The sequence below is a fragment of the Aplysia californica genome, unplaced genomic scaffold (genome assembly GCF_000002075.1).
Source record: "Aplysia californica isolate F4 #8 unplaced genomic scaffold, AplCal3.0 scaffold01096, whole genome shotgun sequence".
Taxonomy (NCBI): domain Eukaryota; kingdom Metazoa; phylum Mollusca; class Gastropoda; order Aplysiida; family Aplysiidae; genus Aplysia; species Aplysia californica.
Genome location: NW_004798366.1, coordinates 1,554 through 20,586, shown reverse-complemented (window position 1 = coordinate 20,586; position 19,033 = coordinate 1,554). Strand labels below are relative to the sequence as shown.

The following is a 19,033-nucleotide window of genomic DNA, read 5'->3' as shown; positions in this document are numbered from 1 at the left end:
AGAGAGAGAGAGAGAGAGAGAGAGAGAGAGAGAGAGAGAGATGTAGAAAGAAATAAAGAAAGATAAAAGTTCAGACTATATTATAAAGATCTCACAATAAACGATGTAAAACATGTAGCAGTGTGTGTTCCCTCCCCAGACCCGGACGGTGACTTTGTCCAGATGTCCACTGATGAAGAGTTACAAGAGGCTCTGACACATAGTTCCACAGGACGGCTCAAAGTCTACATCAATGGTGAGTACAGGCTTTTTCGTTGGCTCGTATTTCAATTGTGTTTGTAAGTTCTCAAAGAGTCCACAACATAATAGGTTAAAAGAGTGTTCTTTTTTAAAATAGATTTTTTGTATCCAAAATCAGGTTGTGCCAATGCACATTGTATCAAGACATTTCCACCACCATAAACAATTAAAACAAAACAAATCCAAAATTTAAAAAAAATTACCCCCCCCCTCCTCCCACACACACATATACAAATCATTGAGTTCATTCCCATACGATCCGACTAATAACATCTCTTATATTTGTTTTCCTTCTTCAGTAGTTGATGGTCAGTCCGGCAATGTGGATCAGATGATGGAGGAAGAGGCGGGGCTTAGCACAGATCCGGAGTCTGAGGTCACTCGTGTACGACACAACAGAGAGGTACCGGCTGCTGTCAGTCACGAGGGTTTGCCCCTCCCACACGGCACGCCCACTTCTCTGTACGGAATGTTTGGACAACATGGCGGATTTGGATGTAGGAGGCGAAGAGGTCAGAACCACGGACCCTGGAAGAGAAGGCACCAGTCACCGGCCGGGCCATGTGGCCCATGTGATGGCCAGGGAGAGATGGCCCAGGGGCTACACGCTGGCAGGCGAGAGAAGAGCAGCGAAAAGCGAGACTGGAAGAAGTCGCTGAGGGTAAGTTTTTGCCTTATGCCAGATTGGTTCCAGGGAAATGGAAATCCAAATCCTATCGAATCAGTTCATCTTTCATAACACATTGCACAAAAAGTGTGTCATGACCAGACATCCCATTAAAAAGACAATCAAGCAAACAAAAGAAATAAATACCAATTTAATAAAAATGGTCTTTATGCCTTATGTTAAACAAACTTTTCCCGCGTTGGTCACTTTGAAAGTGCTACCATAGGCAACAGATTTAAGGACGGATCAGAAAACTCCGTTTAAAACAAGGAACATTTAAAAAAAAGTTAATGCTTGTCTTAACCAGCAGTATCTTAACTAACCAGTATCTGTGTCTTGTCCACTATCTTAACTGACCACTGCCTGTGTCTTGTCCAGGAATCTGTCCCCGTGAGCCAGCGTCGTTGGGCCAAGATCTACGTCCACAACTGGAGAAAAGAAAACCTCGAGAACGTCAGCACGACGACATCCAGCGACAGCGGGCAAGAGAAGAAGGGGAAGACCATGACGAGGGAGGAGGCCGGAGTGCCGGAGGCTTACGAGGTCTGGCTGGTCAAGGTGTTGACCAAGTTCCACAAGAGATGGGAGACAGCGGAAGTCTGTGCTGCGGGGCATGATGGGAGTGATTCTGATGAGGGTGGCGCTGTCAGCAATATGGCGACTCTCAGGGTGAGTAACACCATCCGGCTGGTGATGTTTGCATTGTAGCAATTCTTTTTTAAAACTCAAATGTAAAAAAAGTTTTTGGTATTTATTTTTAAAAATCCGAACTAAAATGTCAGTATATAATGCAAAATACATGTACTCATACATATAAATTTAAAAAACAACAATTCTGCAATCCTTTTACTTTCAGGGGGATAAAAAGAAGCGACTCAAAGCTTCTCGGTTTTGCATTCTGAGGATGCGTGCCTAATGGGATAATGAAATGAACTACAAAAATTGAATTATTTATCGTTATCAAGGATTTGTGTACAATTTGAAGTCACTTGTTTTAATCAAAGAAAGGAATATAGCTCATAGACCTCAATATCTAGTACCATTTCCACGGTGCTCTCCCCTGGATCAACATTTTACCTTTTTATACTTTTCCAACAGAAATCTGTGCCCGTGGAATTCCGCCGGTGGATGAGATGGTACCTGGCCAGACGTTATGGCAAGCGAGCAGCCCCAGAATTTAGATGTGCCAGCCCTGGACGTAAGGGTCACAGAGGGTGCAAAGGTCATTCGAAGTGCGAGGGTCAAACAAAGGACAAAAGCCACCGAGGCTTCAGAGGTTACGCAGAAAGTGAAGGTCAAACGAGGGGGAAAAGTAACAGAGGCTGCAAAGGTCGCCCAGAAGGATGCAGCAAAGACAGAACTCCTGACCTTGGAGAAGATGGCACTGGGAAGTGGGGGAAGAAATCCCAGGTGTGTGGACCAAGGTCTGGTCACGTGACGGTAAGTGGCTTTACTTTCACTTGTTGTCTATTGTTTGTTTATTGTCTATTGTTTGTTTATTGTCTAATGTTTGTTTATTGTCTAATGTTTGTTTTTCTGAGGATTTACTTAAGACAGTTGATACCGGACTCCTGCTTTTGTCATGCCTGTCCACCTAGGTAAAGAACTACTCTGTATCTGAATAGAATCTATTTTGGGAGTAATTTTCCAAGTTTCACATTTTAAAAAATGAGTTGGTTGCAATAACTACAATGTGTACCTATATTTGCGAGGTTGGAGCAGTTTATTATTGTTTTCAGGGGGGGGGGGTGGAGTATTGAGCATACTAACTTTTGTTGGAGGGCAAGAGAAGAGAAAAAACCCATAACCGGCGGCTGTGTTTTATATGTAGAGGGTACTGTTTATAGGTTTATCAAGAACATTTTTGTGTCGATGTCAAGAAATCCAAACAAAACCAGTAAGTACAGAATAATTTTGGAATCAATTTAAGTTGTCGGAATCAACATTGGGTTCTAAAACCTTTATGTATTCAAGTTTTTTCTTTTTTTATTCTATGCGTTCAAGACTTAGTCTCCTTATGTTCATGGCCTTTAGGATTATAATATAATTATTCATATTATGAATAGTAGCCATTTAAGATTTCTATCCGAGCAACCCTTCTAACAACGTTTTTTTTCTCTCTTTTTTTCCATCAGAGCCAGGTGCCCAGACAGATTCGATCGTGGACAAAACGGTTCATCATGACCTGGAGACTGGACCATCAGATCCCCACCTCTGTACCCACCTACCTCTCTGACAATGTCAAGGACGCTGGAGTGCCTGAGGACTATGTCACGTGGTTGTTGACATTTCTGCCCAGATGGCACGTGAGGACGGGTCAGGTGGACCAGAGCAAAGTGGACGTTCAAGAAGTGAGGAGGGGGCAGTTGAAGGTGGGTTTGACCACATGACAGATTGTGGTTTTAACATTCTTTCAACACATAAGTCGAAGCAGCCCGTCGCCTAAAGTATAGAGATATACCGGTGGGGGCATTAAAATTGTCGCCATCTCTTTAGATGTACAAACCCCAACAACTAACTTCTTTTTTCGTTCCCACAATTGTTTTTGTTTGTAAGTTTTGCTTTTTCTCCACATCTAATGATTGTTATTGTGTTGATGTGTCCTTCTTAACTCAAACAAAACCAGCTGACCATGTACTGTCCACTGTGTGTCCACAGGAGCTGGTACCCCGGGAGTTCCGAGACTGGGTCAAGCGTTACTTGTACAGACACTACAGTCACCACCCGGCACAGAGCGGAGGGGAGAGGGGGGAGGAGGAGGAGGAGGAGGAACGATACCGACGCTGGCTACAGGTTTTCAAGAAGAAATGGCTGCTGCAACAGGTCACTTCCGGTGACCTTGGTCCACTGTGTCCCAACAACAGCAGCAGCGAGGAGGAGGAGAAGGAGCCAGGAGCAGCCATTGTGACCTCTGACCCTGACACAGACGTAGAGGTCATGGAGTCCTCGATGAAACGTCTCAGGCTGGGGCGGGAAATCCCACAGAGAGATGGTCAGTTTGCCGTGACCGCCGGACGTGTCGATCTTCCGGACAGTGGCTATGATGACAAGGGAAACGTCGAGTTTACAGAGAAAATGGTGAGTCAGTTAACGTAAATGACATCAATTTCTCCATAATATTTGATCCCACGTAACTTTGATCAAAACGAGTTTGTAATAATTTTCTCAGTAATGTGTCTCCCTGTTGTTGTTATTGTTGTTGTTGTTATTTTTGTTGTTATTGTTGTTGTTGTTGTTATTTTTGGGGTTACTGTTGTTGCTGCTGTTGTTTTTGTTTTTCTTGTTGTTGTTGTTGTTGTCCTTGTTCTTGTTGTTCCTGATGATGATGAGGAGGAGGAGGAGGATCAACTTTACCCCCCCCCTCCCTTTCGCTTTTTCCAGCTCGCCCCTGCCAAAACGCCACTCTCATATCAGGCATGTGTCACAAATGTCCCTGCATTGATAGTTTTAGCCCCCCCCCCCCCTCTTGTCCGTCACCCACACATGCATGTATACCATTTCTTTCCTTCAACGTTCCTGCCTTTTATCTTCAGGATGTACGTTTCTTACAACAGACAATGTAACAATAACGTTGTTTTGTCCTTTCCTCCCTCAGCCTCGTTCTCCTGCGTTCCGGCGTTTTGCCAGAGAGCTGCTCTACGACTGGGACGGGAGATCACCCACTGACGACACCGATGACGACATGGAGTTACCTCCCCGTGTCTACAGATGGCTAGGTCGTGTGATGAAGAAGGTGGAGAAAAAAAGGACAAGACAAGGGAGGATGGCAGCCATGCAAGAGATGGAAGATGTCAGACGGGGAATATAAACTACTGAAAAAGCTCAGAAATGTGTCTTTCTGAAAATAAAGAGTCAAATGTTTTTTGTTACAAAATTGATCTTGTAAAGATGCTGGCCTCAGATTTACTCGTGCGACATGTATAGATCTAGCAATAACCCGCTGGGTATTTTTAGATTTCGCTCAAGAGTGTAATGGTTCGATTTTTGAAGCCACTTTTGAGATATCGTCGAATTTTATGATGATTTATGTACATTTGTATTATATATTATGTCTTATGTAGTTCTCCCATAAGCACCAGTTTTCGAGTTCTGTAAAAACAGTTCATTCAGAATGCTATAAAGCAATGTGACTGACAAGAACTTTTGAATAGTGGCAAGTTGGGTTTTGCTTTGGACAAAGTAAATCAACCTTTCCCTAACTCAAAAGATGTCTGCTTCGCTTCGAATGCCACTTGTATTTCAGCGGAGTTTTTTGTGAGTTTATGATACAGACAATAAATAAATGTTAATATTGTACTTGCAATTAGAAAGATTTGGAGTTGAATTCCTGGCTCGGCCACGTGGAATGCTGTATTCTTAAGGAAGGTACATGATGTACTTTGCCCAGTCTGTTTTGAACTTCCTTGCAAGCCTAATAAAATGATCTGGATTCTTATCACGGTTTTATTCCCTTTTGATTTCTTTAAAGAGACGTCTTTACAATAATAATTTACATGTAAACTATATACATAAGCATACTATTATAGTTTTCTTATCCGTGTCATTGATGCATTGTCAAGCTTACACTGTTCAAGTGGAGTTTTAGCCTTTGATCATACTATCTGTGAGTGTTTTGTGACAGCAGCAGAAATGTTGGGAATGATGAACATGTGGGATAGCAGTGGTTTGTGACTGAGCAAACAATTCGGAATAAGAATCAGATGTTATTTCAATTCTCTTTCTACAAAATATCGTATACAATTTTAGTGGAATGACAGGGGTTTTTTTAGACTTGGTATGAATATACCCAATGGAGTAAAAAGATGTTTTAGTTTCAGACTTTGAGATTTCATACCTTTGCATGTTTCAAAATGTATTTATTGATTTTGAAATCAATGAAAATTACATTTCTGCCAGAGCCACATTTTGATATTCGATTTTCTTTTCCACACATATTGAGGTCTCTCAGAGCGAAACCTGGTTCACCAACATTAAAGTCATTTCCACAAGCCAACACATACACACACACACACACACACACACACACACACACACACACACACACATACTCACACATACACACACACACACATACACACACAAACACGCACACACACATACACATACATACACATACATAAGGAACCACACATACACAACCATACATATACATGCACACATTTTCCTCACATAATAATATGCACAGGCATTTTTGTCAGTTTGCAGGAAACTCTGTTGTTATCTTCCTTGAATGTGCCTTCATGTCAAGCTCAATTTTCCAGTACGTGTATTATTATATTATGTTGCATTTTGTGACTTTTTAAAGTTAGAAAAATAAATATATTATGAAAACCATGAACCCTTTTCTGTGTTTGATATTCATAACTACAGTATACCGTATTTGTCACCTGTGGGTATTTTTTGCACCAGTAGAATTATATAATGTTCTGTTTTCTAAGTTCATTTGCACGTATAGTCTTTTCCTTTTGTCTGCTAACTGCTAACCCCTCGGAGCGGTATATTTCTATGGTGTAGACTCGTGAACTCAGTACAGAGGGGATTGATTTGTCTATCGAGAGAGAGAGAGAGAGAGAGAGAGAGAGAGAGAGAGAGAGAGACAGAGAGAGAGAGAGACAGACAGACAGACAGAGAGAGAGAGAAAGAGAGACACAGAGAGAGAGAGAGAGAGAGAGAGAGAGAGAGAGAGAGAGAGAGAGAGAGATAGAGAGAGAGAAAGACAGACAGACAGACAGACAGACAGACAGACAGGCAGACAGAGAGACAGACAGAGACAGAGACAAAAACAGAGATAGAGACAGAGACAGGCAGAGATAAAAAGAGAGAGAAAGAAAAGTGATCAGAGAGTGATGCTGGAGGGGGGGGGGGACAGATAGACAGAAGACAGACAGACAGATAGACAACCAGACAGAAAAACAGACAAACACTGACAGACAGAGAAATCATACATAATAATTTCAATTAGTCTTTGGCTTGTTGGTATGATCATACTAAAGAAAAAAAAGTGAGTATGGAGCTTATTTATCTGTCTTTGTCTGAAAGTTCAACACCCTACTATAGTAGATCCTTCGCAAAGCGGTCTTTGTCAAACTGGACCTTTAATCGATAGACGGACACAACAGTTGGGAAATAGACGAAGTCAGTACACACAAAAGATGTCAACCCCCACGTCAGAGACACCCCCCCCCCCTTCCCCTTTTCCCCGTCAGATTAAATTTAAATAACAACTCAAAAATATAAAACTAAAAACACTAATACTGAAACACCAGAATTCTCTCTCTCTCTCTCTCTCTCTCTCTCTCTCTCTCTCTCTCTCTCTCTCTCTCTCTCTCTCTCTCTCTCTCTGTCTCTCTCTCTCTCTCTCTCTCGCTGTCTCTGTCTGTCTGTCTGTCTGTCTGTCTGTCTGTCTGTCTGTCTGTCTGTCTGTCTGTCTGTCTGTCTGTCTGTCTGTCTGTCTCTCTCTCTCTCTCTCTCTCTCTCTCTCTCTCTCTCTCTCTCTCTCTCTCTCTCTCGCTCGCTCTCGCTCTCTCGTACATGGTCTGTTTTGTCTTGGTAAAAGTTTAACGGCTCCCGAATCTGCACGGTCATGTTCTTCCTTATTCAGCCGTGCAGTATTTGATTACTTGCGTTTACTTGTCCTTTTCCCTCCCTCTTTATTCGATAGATGTAGAGGGCGGTGAGGTGTAGTTTTTGCTCCAGAACTATAATTATTATAGGTGGTTGTTTTTTGTTGCAGATATGCCATTATGTAGAATGACCTTTATGACTCCATATACCCAAGTTTTTATTTTGTCGTCTCCCCGTGGTCCTTGCAGCCTGATTCTTTTATGTTGGAGAGCAATTTTTTAAACACCAATACATTTGTAACGTACCCAAGATTTCATTCGCCTTGATGAATTTATGAACCGTGTTTCAAATCCAAAGTACTGTGCAGTAGGGATAAATATATTATACGGTGTAATATCCTATTCTGATGACTCTGTCTAGTCATTGTACTGCTTTTGTGCTGAACTTAATGTATAAAATACCTGAACAAAGTGCAGCCAGACCTGTCCAATACTACCATCATTTGCCGCGGAGGAAAGTGGTCATCTTAGTTACGAGGTCTGTCTCAGAATAAAGTTTCTCTGTCAAGCAGTCCTCACATATAATTATAAATCACCTTGTATTTTGGTATCAACAGAAAGCCCTTCCAAATACCTCTTCAACTTAGGAGTTTAAATCCGGAGGTCTTGTCTCTAAAATATTGCAGTGTTAAAGGCGCGTTAAACTCATACAATCTCGCAATTTCTGTGCCTAAACGAGGGAGCAATACGCCCAAGCCTGGAAACGTTGCACAAGATCTTCATGTCCAACAATTCGCAGTTGACTTCCTCCACATAACATTTAGCTAACGAATATCGTGTTAAACATAACACAGACGTATTTTCTGTACACCCGTTCAAAGCATTATCCTTCTGTTCGTAAAATATCTGACGTTTGTGCCTAGATATCATGAGCGTTATACGCACTTTTGTGTATTATTGTGCCCTCACATTTCTTATACACCGACGTCTGTTGTGTAGTGGTTAGGCGTTTCGCTGTTGCACCTAGATGGAGTGAGAAAGATTACCATCGGGGTTTTTAAAAATGGTGTATTGCTGATCTGCTGAGACGTTGTATCCCTTTCAGTTCGGATTTGCTCTGACAGGCAGGGTCGAAGCCCGTTTCTACATGGTCTAAATTGTGGCGATGGAGGCGTAAACACACCAAGTTGTGTTTTTTTTTTAAAGAGTCATTATCACCTCAGTCCAGGTTGATACTTATAGAGCTATCAACTTACCGAGTATCAGCAACGCTTTTGCGAACGGGTAAAAGTACCCGCCCTGTCCATTCTTAAAATGAGTTAAAAGCATCGATCAAACATGGCGTCAGTGCGACCTATACATACATGTGGCCACAGAGAGAGAGTGGAGACCCTGGATGTGCGTACAGATCAAGTAAGTTCAGGATGGAGGGCGCAAGTTTACTTTTCCACTGTGAATGCACTAAACAGAATCCCGAAGACCTTATTATGGGCTGTACGTTCCGCAAGTTCAGATGTTATCAGAATGGACTTGGGTGTGAGTGGCCTTAGTCCAAAGATTTAGCAAGGATATTTTTTATTTCGCATTTTTAGGAAGGGGGGAGGGGGAAGGGGGAAGGGGGGAAATTGGGGGGGGGGGGGCTGTTTCTCTCCAACCATTGGCTCAGTTTTACTGGCGCGAGAGAAGAATGTTACATTGTAGATCCAGCTTATTTCACATCACATATTTGAAAAAGGAGCTATTAATTTTTTAAAATGTAGTTGCAGATCTTTTCTGCCCCTATCGACACACTTTTGATCACTTGGAAGGCAGGCTGCTTGGATCCTGCCTGTCACGGCCAATCCGGGCCGAGAGGGGTACAACATCCCAGCAGACAGACGGGGATAGTCGATGACGAAAACCTACCCACATAAAGATCGAACTTGTGTGTTCGGCATGCGATAGCATAGCAAAATACTGTTACACCACAGACGCCATGAAAAAGGCATTGAGCACTTAAAATATTAAACAACAAACTAATGTGATCTAGGCATTACCAATGTGAATAACAACGACAAGGCATGCGTTAAAGATTTTTATGACGTGTTTATTTCTTTTATTGATTACAAATGCTCAACACACATTTGAAAATAATGCATCAACAAAAGGAACAGAAACACGGAAAAAGGCCCACAATGCATCATAATGTACAGAACAAAAATTAGAAAACTATACAAAGTAAAATTTTCACAATTAGTAAATATCTCGCTAAGTAACTGACATATAGCCTAGAATAACATTGCACGCTGAATGTAATATTATTTATGGTTGTCATCATGATGGGAGACTGCTGTAATACGCGTGAACAGTGTGGGCGATAACAATACATCAATTATCTGACACAGTAAGTAGAACGTATGTCAAAATATCTCACATGTCAGAAGTAATGGCTTAAGAAAGAAATGTGTACTTTAACTAGATTAAAACCGCAAGGACAAGCTGTAGATGCTAAGATCTTCATTTGATGAGAGAAAAATTTACATAATGAAAGGCAGTGTCGAAGCTTTCCTTATACAATTATCTTCCTCTGAGTTGTCTCAACATGTTTTGTAGTTTAAAGTAATATTGAGGCATAAAACGTAATAAGATTCTCATAACTATTATTAAACCTTAAGCATTCTAATTCCAATAAACCACAAATGATCTAACGATGGTCCCCACTGTGCAGCGTTGTTTTTTTAAAGTTATTTTGTGGGCGCCTTGCAAAGCTCAAGACACGTTACAATTGTTGCCCAATCTAAAGTTGTTTTTTTCGCTAACATGCTTGACAGTATCAAAAACGTTTGTTACTCAACCTGTGGTTGGACATACTATGTAGTACCAATAACAGTCAAATGACGCATACATTATCACATGTTATCTAAAAATGACATCTTAATTGCTTTGACCAGACCTTCACGAGTATACATCAAATGAGGCTTATTTTTCTATTCAAACAAAATTGCTTCAACAGAGAAGTGGAATTACATCATTTCTTATATTAAACATTCATGTGTTGCTTTCATGTATTTTCAGACTTGGCCTGTGTTATTATCCCTGTCTCACAGCTTCCATCTCTTGCTTGGCTGCCTTCCTCTCTCGCCTCGTCCTTTTTTTCTCCACCCTCTTCATCACACGACCTAGCCATCTGTAAACACGGGGAGGTAACTCCATATCGTTATCGGTGTCGTCAGTGGGTGATCTCCCGTCCCAGTCGTAGAGCAGCTCTCTGGCGAAACGCCGGAACGCAGGAGAACGAGGCTGAGGGAGGAAAGGACAAAACAACGTTATTGTTACATGGTCTGTTGTAAGAAATGTTACAATTTAAAACACCATCATCATCATCACTCATCATAATCATCATCATCATCAGCAGCAACAGTAACAACAACAACAGCAGCAGCAGCAGCAGCTCCTGCTTCTGCAATAAGAAGACATATAATCGAGAATGTTATTACTAGTCTGTTTTGATTTAAGCCACTTTGGGTCAAACATAAAGACACAGATTTCATCTATGTAAAATAACTCACCATTTTCCCTTTAAACGCGTCCCTTCCGTTATCGTCATTGTCACTGTCCGGAAGATTGACACGTCCGGCGGTCACAGCAAACTGACCATCTCTCTGTGGGATTTCCCGCCCCAGCCTGAGATGTTTCATCGAGGTCTCCATGACCTCTACGTCTGTGTCGGGGTCAGAGGTCACAATGGCTGCTCCTGGCTCCTCCCCCTCCTCCTCGCTGCTGCTGCTAGGACAGAGAGGGTCAAGGTCACCGGAAGTGACCTGTTGCAGCTGCCATTTCTTCTTGAACACCTGTAGCCAGCGTCGGTATCGTTCCTCCTCCTCTTCCTCCCCCCTCTCCCCTCCCCTTCGTGCCGGGTGGTGACTGTAGTGTCTGTACAGGTAACGCTTGACCCAGTCTCGGAACTCGCGGGGGACCAGCTCCTGTGGACACACAGTGGACAGTACATGGTTAGCTGGTTTGTTTGAGTAAAGAGGCGCACATCTACACAAAAACAATCCTTCAGTGCGGAGAAAAAGCAAAACCTTCGGACAAAGACAACGATTGAAAGGAATAAAAGAGCTAAGTCCTACCAATGGCGCTTTCCAACCACCACCAATATGACCATCTATTTTGTTTGAATAAAGAAGGACACATTGTTTCAATAATGACCATTCAGTGCTGGGAAAGGACAAGGCACTCAGACAGAAACAACAGAGGGGAAAGAACAAAAGAAGTATGCCCTACAAATGGCACCCTCCAACACAGAGACACAAAGTGGATAATGCATGGTCAGCTGGCTAGAGAATCAATAATCAGAGAGCGCATTAGGCCATACTATATTATTATATCTTATGGTGAAAGGATTATATAACATAATGTTATGATGATATCATGAGTTGGGTATTTGTCTGTATTGAAAGAGCATTAAAACCACAATCTACCATACTGTCAAACCCACCTTCAATTGTCCCATCCTCACTTCTGGAACGTCCACTTTGCTCTGGTCCACCTGACCCGTCCTCACGTGCCATCTGGGCAGAAACCTCAACAACCACGTGACGTAGTCCTCAGGCACTCCAGCGTCCTTGGCATTGTCGGCCTTGACCTTCCCTGTGTCTGAGAGGTGGGCGGGTACAGAGGTGGGGATCTGGTGGTCCAGTCTCCAGGTCAGGATGAACCATTTGGTCCAGGATCGAATCTGTCTGGGCACCTGGCTCTGTTTGAGAAGAAAATGGAAACGTTCAGAAGGATTGTCACAGGTTAAGTTCTTGAAGATCAGATCAGAATGCGTACACTCTTTCCCATGGCTATACATTCTGGTGTTTTCCGTCACGACAAGATTTACAGGAGGCTTAAAACGCATTATACTGCATTTAACTTATGTAGTGATTAGTTTGTATATTTGTTAGTTTGTCATAGTAAGTTTTATTTGTTTGTTTGTTTGATTGATTGTTTGTTTGCTTCTAATATTTGTTTGTTTATTGTTGTTGTTGTTGTTGTTGTTTTGTTTGGTTTTGGTTTTTGTTTTAAGGGCAAAAACTACATTTACAAATTTACTCATAGAGAAGAGCGTTATGATCATTTATCAGACATCACAAAACAGTAACAGAATCTTAGAAAGAGAGAGAGTATGTTTCTCCTGACACATTCCATCCTGACACATATAAATTTCCCACTCAGATGGACAAATGGAACAGCAGCTGGAGTCAAATTCCTTTTGTAAAATCTACGAAAAATAAATTTAGGCTAAAGAAAAAAAGAACAGCCACTTACTGATAAGTGACCAGGCCTGAATCCACTGGCCTGTGATTTTCTCCAACATTTCCCTCGGCCATCCTCTCCCAGGTTTGGAGCTTTGTCTTTTCTACATCCTTGTGGGCGATTTTTGCAGCCTGGGCGACTTTCGTCCATTGTTGGACGTTCACACTTTGGGCGACCTTTGCAGCCTTGTTGACTTAATTTGCCACTTGGATGACCTTCACCTCTGAGGTGACCTTCACAAGCTCCTTGACCTTTTCCCATTCTATGACCTTTGCGTCCAGGGCTGGCACATCTTAACTCTGGGGCTGCTCGCTTGTCATAACGTCTGGCCAGGTACCATCTCATCCACCGGCGGAATTCCACAGGCACAGATTTCTGTAGGAAAAAGTGGTTATCATCATTATTAAAATGATACTGGAGTTTTGTTTAAGAAATACATAGAAATAATATTGTTAAAAACTGAACAGCAGGTTTAACAATGTTTATATGACGCAAGACATGCATTCGAGGTCCGTTGTCCTAAAGGGAAATGTAAGTCATCTTGTCTGATTTGTGATATTATTGTAACCAACATTTTATATGTTTCCTGAGTGTGCCGTCAATTTCACGTTCACGAGTGGGTAAACTCATTGACTAAGCCGATGAGCAGGTATGTGGACGTTTGTACCGCATTTCAAATTCCAATATAAACATATGAATGGTATGATTCCTCTTTTGATCCTTTTATGTCTATTATTATAACGTGCATAATTAAGAGTTTCGATGTAGAATGATAGCGAAAAAGCTCAATACGATTTTTGTCAGATTAATGTGAGATTTGTCAATTTCAAATTGAGACACATTTTTTTTCTATTTCAGAGAAGCATTGGGTCTATCCCTTAATTAAGAAAAATAACTTTTGGTAAGTTATGGCAACAATGAGCAGAACATAGTCGCTATAAAGAAATAATCATTTTTGCTTTTCCTTCACTGTGAACATTTTATTCTAGTGACACAATATAATATCGTATGCTCGGTCATCAGCGGAATGTCTTCCCACACACGACTTACCCTGAGAGTCGCCATATTGCTGACAGCGCCACCTTCATCAGAATCACTCCCATCATGCCCCGCAGCACAGACTTCCGCTGTCTCCCATCTCTTGTGGAACTTGGTCAACACCTTGACCAGCCAGACCTCGTAAGCCTCCGGCACTCCGGCCTCCTCCCTCGTCATGGTCTTCCCCTTCTTCTCTTGCCCGCTGTCGCTGAATGTCGTCGTGCTGACGTTCTCGAGGTTTTCTTTTCTCCAGTTGTGGACGTAGATCTTGGCCCAACGACGCTGGCTCACGGGGACAGATTCCTGGACAAGACACAGACAGTGGTCATTTAAGATAGTGGACAAGATACAGATACTGATAAGTTTAGATACTTCTGTATTTATTCTGGGGTTTTTTTTTAAGGCGCTTTCCGCACCAGTTGGTGTCTCTGTCTATAACATGTTTTGATGGTGATCTTCAAAGGGTTTCATTCTCTGGTAAAGTGATTTTTCCTTTATAAATATCATAACTGCCAGTCAATCAAGTTTAAGAAAGAAAAAAAAAACTTACCCTCAGCGCTTTCTTCCAGTCTCGCTTTTCGCATCTCTTCTCTCGCTTGCCAGCAAGTGGCCCCTGAGCCATCTGTCTCTGGCCATCACATGGGCCACATGGCCCAGCCGGTGACTGGTGCCTTCTCTTCCAGGGTCCGTGGTTCTGACCTCTTCGCCTCCTACATCCAAGACCGCCTTGTTGTCCAAACATTCCGCACAGAGAAGTGGGTGGGGCTTGTGGGAGGGGCAAGCCCTCGTGATTGACAGCAATGGGGTCGTCTCTGTTGTATCGTACACGAGTGACCTCTGACTCCGGATCTGTGCTAAGCCCCGCCTCTTCCTCCATCATCTGCTCCACATTGCCGGATTGACCATCAACTACTGAATATAGGGCAAACAATGTAAGAGGATGTTATTCGTCGGAAAATATGCCAATGACTTCAATGATTTATTCATTTCAGGGTTTTTTCATCTTTTTAGTAGAGAACATATTTGTGGAAGGTGTATATTGATACTATGTATATTGGGACAACATCATTTTGAATACGAAAGATCTAAAATAACTCTGCTTTTAGCTTGTTATTCAGTGGACCCCGTGGGAGCTTACGAGCCAACAGAAAGAACTACATTCACGTCCTGCGGGACTGAGACAAAGATAGAAACATTTCTGAGTTTGTGTGTTCTAAACAAGTACAGAATTTGTTTATGAACTACGCAGAGTACGGTGTTAGCATCTTTGGTGCGTTTCGATAGCCTTTTACTAAATCATAGAAGACAGACAGACAGAAAGATAGACAGAGAGACAGACAGACAGACATATAGACAGATAGATAGATATATAGATAGATATATAGATAGATAGAGAGAGTGAGAGAGAGAGAGAGAGAGAGAGAGAGAGAGAGAGAGAGAGAGAGAGAGAGAGAGAGAGACTCACCATTGATGTAGACTTTGAGCCGTCCTGTGGAGCTATGTGTCAGAGCTTCTTGTAACTCCTCATCAGTGGACATCTGGACAAAGTCACCGTCCGGGTCTGGGGAGGGAACACACAGTGATACATGTTTATAGTTTCAGATTTTGTATTAAGATTTTTATTGCTAGTCTGTACTTTTCTCTTTTTCTATCTGTCTATCTCTCTACACACACACACACACACCCACCCTCACCCCATTCCTCTCTCTCTCTCTCTCTCTCTCTCTCTCTCTCTGTCTCTCTCTCTCTCTCTCTCTCTCTCTCTCTCTCTCTCTCTCTCCCTTTCGCTGCCCTGCTCTCTCATATTCTCGCTCTCTTAATCTGTGCCCTTCTCTCACATTTTCCCCCCCCCCCCCACCCCGGTCTTCTCCCTCTCTCCCTCTCTCTCTATCCACTCTTTCTCTCTCTCTCTCTCTCTCTCTCTCTCTCTCTCTCTCTCTCGCACACACACACACACTCACACACATACACACGCACACACAAGAACACACATACACACATACATACTTAACTGTATAATATACAAAAGCGCTCAAGAACAAAATTGTCTAACTCACCTTCCCACGTGATCACAAACTTCTTCCCGCTCAGACCTGGGAACGCTGAAGCCACTTTGCCAGACAAAGATTTGAACATGGCACCACCTGGCCCCAGGAGCAAGCTCAGTCTCCTCACCTCCCTGTTGTCGTCAGCTCTTTGCAGAAACGCTTTGACCGTCACTTCCATTGTCGTCTGCTCAGTCAGCGATTTGATTGGATGGTTTGTGATGATTCAATGGCTTTGATTTTCTGTAATGAGAAAGAAGAAGGAATTAAAAGAATTCTAATAATTAGATTGCTTTAAGTGCCAGAACTGAAAGACCTCGGAGAATTTCTCTACTCAGATACACTAGCCCCCCCCCCCCCCCCCCCAAAAAAAAACAAAAAAAAACAACGAAACAACAACAACAACAAAACAAAAAACAACAACAAAACAACAACAAACCAATCACCATCTTGTCTTTTCTAGTTTAACATTTCTTGAAGTTTCTAAAAAAAGTTCTTATTGGTCTACCTCTGCCCCTTTAGCCTATGTCCCAGTGAGAGCAAGCACCAAGAGTGTCACTTCTTTCGGACCGAAACAGACATAGAGACAGAAATAAGCCAGCGCCCCTCAACATCAAAAACCATTGTCAGCTAAACATTCATTTGCGCTCTTTTGATTTAAAAAAAAAAAGATTATTAATGACGTTTGACTTTAGAGTACATCGTTTGTAATCCCGGTGTGAGCATTAAAAGTAGAGGTTTTACAGTGCTCGCAACTGCATAAGGTCATATGAGCGCCAGAAGATTAGAGGTGTTACAAGAGAGAAACAAACATAAAAAAGGATAAGGGGAGATAAGGACGATAGATCTTTGCTAGGAAAGAAGGAGCAAACCACACCAGAGCACCCGCCAACCACCCAACATTAAAAGGGAAGCTACTTCCAAGTTGTACCCAGATTATTATATTATCACAATACAGCACGTGAATAATGGATGGCTAAATAAAAATAAAAACTAGTAAGAAACGAAAAACCAGTAGCTGATGACAACATTTTCCCCTTTCTCTCTCAAAGCCCACGCTCTATAATAATATATTACTTTAACGCACAGCATTTGAAGCAAAGCAGTACAGTGTGCAGGTCTTGTGGAAAATTTCTCACCTTTGTCATCTCAGCTATGTGCATTACATTGTTTGTTTAGCTGAATGATGTTATGTTTATGAAACATAGAGTTTCAAACGTGACGTGTTTAGGGATAAGTTCGACGTTACTGTTAATTATATTCCTCTTCTATGCTTCTACTAGGGGGTAAAAAGGGGGGGGGGGGGGGATTGTAGTCAGAGATGGAAGTGGTGGTTGTTTGTGGTGGGTTCGAGGTGTGTGTAGGATAAGATGGTAAATAGTAAGCAAACTCACGGAAGCAATCTTTTCTTTGCTGTCACACTGATTGAAAAACTTGTCAGCTCCGCAGGTCTCAGCCCAGATAATTTCTGTCTTTGTCAAAGAGGTTTTGGTCGTAGTCAGCAGTTTCTTCTTGATCGCTCTTGTAGTAGCGGTGAGTGTTGATCTGCCTGCGTAGCGGCTCATGAACCTTTTATATTCCACCCGCCTGCGTTGCGGCTGACGCAAGAGTTATGCAATCTGTCGCATGACTCATTGTTAAGCAGGCCCACGCAGTCACATGAGCTGCGGGGCGCCTGAATTTTCCAAATGTCTAAAAATAGATTAGGGGGCATTTCAAAGTAGTCTGAGTGGTCAAAATTAATATTACATTTGTGCCATATCTCATTGTTTACAAAAGCAAAAATAAAGCTTTCAGAAGGTTTGCAAGAAAACCGCAAGCCAAATTTTACTCCATCTTTCCCTAGCATTTGCACAATCTGCCTCGTGCATTCATGAAGATGGAGAATTATATAAGTGTTTTGAGACGACCCATCATGCAACCATGCGTAGAGAGCACATCGGGGACAGCGCAGTGGATGACGTCACAGTTTGAAGTGCCTGCGTTGGGGGCCGTCTCAAAAACATTAAGCAATGATAATCTATACGGGCAAGGTTTACGTTCTTACTGTTACAGTTTTCTCTTTTGACACCGATTGATTACCTCAGAGCAATTTTTTCTGCCATCTTTTCCTTGCCTCTGAAATTTTTGGGTTATTATTGTATCGTCGATGTTGGTAAGCCCAATTAATATCATGCCGTAATGACAATTGAAAGTAAAGATGAAATAAGTGAGAAAAGATACATTTTAAAAATACATACACAACGTACACATAGTACACTGGCACGCACGCACATGTACACACATGCTCATACACACGCAAACACACACATACACACACACTTGCACGCACGCACATGTACACACATGCTCATACACACGCAAACACACACATACACACACACTGGCACGCGCGCGTGCACGAGTGCACGAGTGCACGCACGCACACGCACACTTATATGCACACAGAAGCACACACATTTGCACTCAGAACATTTAAATTATTTCAGTACACATATTATAGCGGAGTCCGCTTAAACAGAACATTGAACAAAGCGGTAAACCGAATTAAAATCTAAACCCCATTTTTTTCTCTTCTGTTAGTCGAGCGACCTCTCTCAACCAAAACCCAGCTAAACTTGGAAAATCTGTCTGTCCCATACATTTTTGTTTGAATGAACTCCTTATTACTGTGTTTCATTAATAAACTCTTCACTCAGGCCTTAAAAATTCCAGAGCCATAGATATAGTGCAAAGGATATATTTTTCCTCTGCGCCGTTCTTTTCTGTTTTGTTCCACCAAAGAAAGTTAAGTTTAAAAAAAAGTAAAGTTGTTCCCGCATCCGATCCGGACATTGGGGATTGCCTTGTTAATGAGACAACTTCCTAGGCCTTCGGCATATTGTGGTAGGGTGGCCAATTCCTTTCCACGCCGCCTTTACTTCCCCAACTGGAAGTCAGGTACCCATTACTGCTGGGTGGGCAGGAGGGGGCGAAAAAATTCCGTGTCCGAACCGAGGCTCGAACCTGGACTTTCCGCTTCGGAGACGAGCGCACTAACCGCTCCGCCACCGCACCCTCAAGTTAGTTAAGTAAGCACATGTAAAAAGACAACACGTGTACATTATAGAATATATATATAGGCATAAACAGAAAAACTCCTATTGAGGTACCACATTGCAGCACACACATGCACTAACACACGCACACTAACACAC

The 19,033-nt window shown here is 42.3% G+C and overlaps 2 protein-coding genes across 2 annotated transcripts in view; one reads left to right on the top strand and one right to left on the bottom strand.

Moving 5' to 3' along the window:
• Nucleotides 1–5,342, top strand: part of LOC101848011 — an 8,254-nt gene extending 2,912 nt beyond the window's left edge. The window contains exons 3-9 of the mRNA XM_005111650.3: nucleotides 140–235; nucleotides 540–901; nucleotides 1,286–1,576; nucleotides 2,006–2,347; nucleotides 3,043–3,279; nucleotides 3,566–3,985; nucleotides 4,503–5,342. Of these exons, the coding sequence (XP_005111707.1) occupies nucleotides 140–235; nucleotides 540–901; nucleotides 1,286–1,576; nucleotides 2,006–2,347; nucleotides 3,043–3,279; nucleotides 3,566–3,985; nucleotides 4,503–4,715 (1,961 nt within the window). The 3' untranslated portion in view covers nucleotides 4,716–5,342. The remainder of the gene's footprint in view (nucleotides 1–139; nucleotides 236–539; nucleotides 902–1,285; nucleotides 1,577–2,005; nucleotides 2,348–3,042; nucleotides 3,280–3,565; nucleotides 3,986–4,502) is intronic.
• Nucleotides 5,343–9,535: 4,193 nt separating this feature from the next.
• Nucleotides 9,536–18,108, bottom strand: LOC101848397. Its single transcript, XM_005111652.3, has 9 exons — nucleotides 17,231–18,108; nucleotides 15,849–16,079; nucleotides 15,257–15,352; nucleotides 14,342–14,703; nucleotides 13,804–14,094; nucleotides 12,766–13,128; nucleotides 11,951–12,208; nucleotides 11,019–11,432; nucleotides 9,536–10,749 (listed from the first exon to the last, which is right to left on the bottom strand). Exons 2-9 carry the CDS (start codon nucleotides 16,015–16,017, stop codon nucleotides 10,540–10,542), a joined length of 2,163 nt encoding a protein of 720 aa, XP_005111709.1. The 5' UTR covers nucleotides 16,018–16,079; nucleotides 17,231–18,108; the 3' UTR covers nucleotides 9,536–10,539.
• Nucleotides 18,109–19,033: the final 925 nt, after the last annotated feature.

Coding starts and splice junctions, on each gene's coding strand:
- LOC101848397 (XM_005111652.3), bottom strand. CDS start 16,017: ATGGAAGTGACGGTCAAAGCGTTTCTGCAAAGAGCTGACGACAACAGG. Junction 12,209..12,765: donor TCAGGCCTGGTCACTTATCA/GTAAGTGGCTGT, acceptor CTTCTCAAACAG/AGCCAGGTGCCCAGACAGAT. Junction 10,750..11,018: donor ACGCGTTTAAAGGGAAAATG/GTGAGTTATTTT, acceptor TTCCTCCCTCAG/CCTCGTTCTCCTGCGTTCCG.